Source organism: Mesitornis unicolor, unplaced genomic scaffold (genome assembly GCF_000695765.1).
Source record: "Mesitornis unicolor isolate BGI_N332 unplaced genomic scaffold, ASM69576v1 scaffold697, whole genome shotgun sequence".
NCBI lineage: Eukaryota > Metazoa > Chordata > Aves > Mesitornithiformes > Mesitornithidae > Mesitornis > Mesitornis unicolor.
In genome coordinates this window covers 1-4,970 of record NW_010195474.1, presented here as the reverse complement: position 1 = coordinate 4,970, position 4,970 = coordinate 1, and the positions used below count along the sequence as shown (strand labels likewise).

At 47.5% G+C, this 4,970-nt stretch overlaps 1 protein-coding gene across 1 annotated transcript; it reads right to left on the bottom strand.

The window, feature by feature from the left end:
- Positions 1–841: 841 nt before the first annotated feature.
- RHOV (ras homolog family member V) lies at positions 842–1,674 on the bottom strand (the record flags this gene model as incomplete). Its single annotated transcript, XM_010188111.1, has 2 exons — positions 842–1,282; positions 1,616–1,674. Coding segments are annotated over 2 exons (500 nt in total), but the record flags the coding sequence as incomplete, so codon positions are not given.
- Between the last annotated feature and the right edge of the window lie 3,296 nt (positions 1,675–4,970).

The window sequence follows — 4,970 nt, the reverse complement described above, 5'->3', positions numbered from 1 at the left end:
ACAACTTGCATTTAACAATGTTCATTTTTCCTTTTCCATCTCCCTTCCTTCTTCTCATCCATCTTTTGTTCCTTTTTATTCCCCTCCTTTTCTTCCTTCTCTCTTTGCCTTTCATCACATGCATGGCTTTCCATCTACATTTTACCCTTTGATAGTGTTACAAACCTTTCACTGACAGAGTTTGGTCTCTGCTAGGCAGACAGAGCCACTCAGCACTGTTTATTTAGGAAAAACCTTCTCAAGGGTACTCACAATGCAGGGCCCTCAAGAGCACTGCTTCTTCACAGCCAAGTGACTTCCACCTATTTTGGCAAGCAGAAACAGAGGGGGAACCCAAGTCCCGCGTTACAAACTAGGCAGCCCATGTCTGACTGCCCCACTGCAGTCACCTGTAACTGCCCCTTCCCTACTCTCTGCCAAACCTGTAAATCAGCCAAAACATAGGCAGACTTCAAAAGTCCCTCACGTTTATTGGGCTATGCCAGGACTCCAAAAGTGTGTTAGCTTCAGACAGAAAGCTGGTCATTTTGAACAACATGTGAGGAACTTGCCTGTTCTGGGGTACTGAGTCCTGATGTATTAAAGGCTCCCATTAGTCTGGGACACCACAGACATGTCCAGCAGGTGCTTATATCTGCCTGGACCATTCCACATCCCAGCACAATGGAAATCCAGTTCATGTCTCCTAGGCATCTGATACTGTAACCCAGCAAGAGCCAGGTTTCCAAGCCCAGCAGCTTATCATACCCTCCTCACTGGGGCCGTAGGAGCAGTCACTCCAAGAAGGTGCATAGCCAATACTGGCATTGGGTGTTTCTTTTTCCCCCACCTCAAAGCAGCTTCAGACAAAGCAGAAGAACTTCTTCCAGCGACACCTGGAGAGAGTTTTGATACCTTTGGCTGTCATCTTCTTTTCTTGTCGTGCTTTGTGCTCAACACCGCTGACAATGGCCATGTCAAAAACTTCTTTGAGGTTCTTCTGGGTCAACGCTGAGCATTCCAGGTAGGCTTCAGCCCGGATTTTGTCAGCTAGACCTTCTGCCTGAGGCCGGGGCACAGGCTTCACGTGGTAGCGATCCAGGCTAATGAGGACATTGACATCGTCCCGCAAGTCTGCCTGCGTCCCCACTAGCAGCACCGGTGCCCGGGGGTTGTGAGTTCGTATCTCAGGGATCCATTTCTCAGTAATGTTTTGGAAGGAACTTGGGTTTACCACGCTGAAGCAGACAAGGAAGACGTCGGTGTCGGGGTAACAAAGCGAGCGCAAACAGTCAAAGTCCTCCTGTAGAAAATGAAGGGGAAAAACAAAGTCTTCACTGGACTGAACTCTAAGAGCATGATGCTGCCTGCAGTGGCCTTTTCACATGTTAGCTAGGACAGCAACACCCTCAGAGGCAGAGCATTGTGCTAACTTTGTGGCCATGCCATGGTTCAGGCACCAGTTTCAGAGCTGAGGAACTCTGTCATTCACCCATCTGGGACTGCCATACCAGCGAAAGGCTAGTGCTGGACTCGCAATTTCCTTCCTTCCCATTAAACACTGCCTTCCTCAAAAGCCTGCAAACAGTCCCTGTCCCACCAGGCCAGAGCTGACATCTGCTTTGATTGAGCTTACCTGTCCAGCAGTGTCCCATAGCTGGATCCGTACTGGGGCTCCATCCACCAGGACCTGCACTTTAGCAGAAAGAGAATAAAAATGAGTCTAAGGGAGTCATCCACATGCACACTCATACAGGTTTTTCCCCAGAGCAGTCTGGTTTGTTTGTAACCCACTGAACAGACTCACTGAAGTCACTCAAGTCTGTCCTCCTGGCTGAGCATCCTCTCTAGTCTCACTAAAACAGCTGAAGCCTGCACTGGGAACATTAAGAGACTTTCTGATTTGGTTAGCCCTCGGGTGTTTTGGGCTCTTATCCAGTGTTTTGAAAGAATAGTTCCATATTAATGGACAACTGCATTTCCAGAGAAGAAGAGCCCTTAGCCAAATTATGCCCTGAGAACAACTTGTTATTCCTCTTCCACACCCCAAGAAAGCAGATAAGGACAAACACAAACTGAGAACTTCAGCAACTTGCTCCTAGTTCCTTGGCCCAGGGTGGAAGGTCAAATCAGTCTCCATTAAACAACCTATTGGAGATTTTTCCCATCCAGGCCAGAAATCTGGCCTTTAAAGAAAAAAAAAAGAAGAAGAGAGTTTCCGTAAGTGTCCCAGCTAAGCAAAGACCTAAAATCAACTCTGAAACGAAGACGCTATTAAGGAAACAGTGATGAGTGAAATCCCCTTCAGAGACTATCCACACACAAAAACTGCTGAGTGTAAGGTCTGCTCCTATTTCACTCTCTAATCACAGTAAGCCTTCATGTGGTATCAGCTGACTCAGACTGAGGGCTGGCAGGACCTCTGATGGAAATCTGAAATGAAACTGTTAGATGTTTTAAGCACACAGACACCACAGAGACTAGCTACGAACCAAGGAAAAGGAGAAAGGGGTTGAAGGAACTGGAAATCAAGTCTTGAAATCGTGGATGGGGCTGTGCTCTGGTGAATAGAGGCAGACATCCTGGCTAAGGAGACAATGGCTGGCACTTGACATGAGCTAGCTAAATACTCTTGCTGTGCCAAGGGAGGAGGCTTTATTGTCCTTTTTGTTAAAAACAAACAAAAACAAAAAGCAACAAAAAAAAAACAGAAGGAGGATCAACCTTTTGTGATTCTTAAAGTACTTAACCAGGTGAGAAAAGTGATAGAAACAACTGGCTTGGAGAGTTTAACACAAGCACTGGGAGGAGAGCACTCCTTCTCCCTGGGGAGAAGGAGGGAGACACGGACAAAGGGTGAACTGAAATTTGTTGAAAGACTGAGATAGAAGGAAAAAGGGGTGGGTGCATCCACCACAGTGCCACTCCTTGCGGCGTGGCTGAAAGTCATTGCTTCCTTGTGACTGGGAAACAGTTTGGTTGTTACCATATCTTTGCCCCAGAGGGGGAAGAGAAACCTGTTCCTGATCAAAGAACCTGCTAGATCCTGACTTGATCTTCAAGGCACTGGGCATTTGCCTTTCTAGTATCTGGTTTCTTCTGTCTCACAAGCATTGAGAGAAGGAATTAGCATCTCTGAAATGTTTTGCAGTCTTCAGAAAAATGGCACCACATATATTACCTGCTGCTCTTGTGCTTACACAAGGTTTTTTCGTACCTGGTGCCTAGCTACGCTAGCAATGCTGCGACAGCCCTCCAAATACCGCCCTCACAAGGTACACACCCTATGGATGAGGCTGGATTTCGGTACAACAGCAGAGGGGCCTGCAGAACAGGATAGCCTGGTGGAGAAAGGTCACCGGGTACACGTTTCACTCAAGGCTGCGCTACCTGGCAGTGCCACCCAGTAGGAGGTAGCACCCAGACAGATGCACCTGAGTCACAGTCCCAGAGTCGTTGCCCTGATAACGCAATACTTTCTCCTATCTTGTTATTTGCATTACAGTCCACTGACCAGAATTAGGGTTAGGATGTAAACTGTGAAGCTCAAGTTCTGCTGGCAGTTTCAATTGCAGGTATTCCCCAAGGGTGGGGAGGACTGAGCTGAAATTTCGGAAATGGATCTTGAACTGTGGTTCGTGACTCCAGGGAGGGACTTTCTTCAAGTTTATCCAGGTTAAGAGTAGGAGTGGGAAAGGAAACTTCTCTCTTCTTCCATTTCCTCCCAATAAGCAGAAAGTGAACTTTGGAAGACCCATTTTTAATGCTTTTATATTTCTGTCACTTGAAATGCTATGTACCTCTGGAAGTCAGGCTTGGTACTTCGACATTCAGAGTGGGGCTAAACCTGTGTGCAGCTATCTTCAAATTACTTGCTGCTAAACGAGAAGTCTCTGAACTCATACTGCCTCCAACTTTCTGGATCATTTTGCTATGGATTTGCCCGTGGAGGATAACAACTACGGTAACATTAAGGCTCTCTCAGCCCAAACTGTACACATCAGTGTAAAGGGAGCAGAGAGAACCATAATCTTTCCCTTGGAGAACTGGAGGGCTCCTCACCTCTGTTCCCAAAGGGCCACTGGACCCTGAACAGCAGTGTGTTCCCAGTTCATTTCCTTCAAATGACAGAGGAAAAGCTGGGAGAGTCAAGGCAAATCAACAATTCCCGGGGTAAGAGTGAGCAACCAGGGGGACATTTAGACAAACCAAACACTCCCTCTAAGAACCCATGAGACTATGACGCATTAGAAGTCTCGTTCCTGGTCTGACTTGAGCCCATCTCTAATCTACCAATCTGTACTGTCATGTACTGTTGTGTTTTTTTCGTAGCAGATGAAGATCAGAAAACTTTCAAAGGGCTTTGTACTTTCCTGCAGCTTATATTAGAAATTGGAGCCCAAAAGAAGAGGAGTGGAAAACAAGAACAAAGATGGCATTTACAAAAGTGGACACTAATGAGAGCTCGTCAGCTGACATGGAAGACAATTACAGCCAGACTTGTAAAGATCTTCAACTTTTTGGCAACCTATGTTCAATGCTAACTTCAGCGGACATGTGGGGAAAAGGATGTTTTTGCTGAGTATCGGTGGAAGGTAGAAAGCCTTCAGTGCAATGCTGTGATATTTCTGAAGCTAAAAAAACATCCCCACCACCATCAAATTAAGCACTCTTCCATTTATCTGTAATAACACCACAAAACTAGGAAGGTAGCCGACTCATAGAACTTGCAAGCCACATCGACACATGCCCTGTTGACGCGCAAAGCTGCGAAACGCAGGACTCCCACCTGCTAAACTTCACGAAACGCCTGAAGGACTCGGTCCGAGTTGCAGAAAACGCCCGTGGGCTTTGTCCGCCCAGGCTGTGCTCTCCCTACACCCGCACAGTCCCGCTGGTGCGCAGCCCGTCCCACCGAAAAAGCTCCCCCCCCGGCTCCGCGGGCTGGGCTGGCCCCAGGGGGGGCTTCGCCGCGCCTAGCGGGAGTCGCC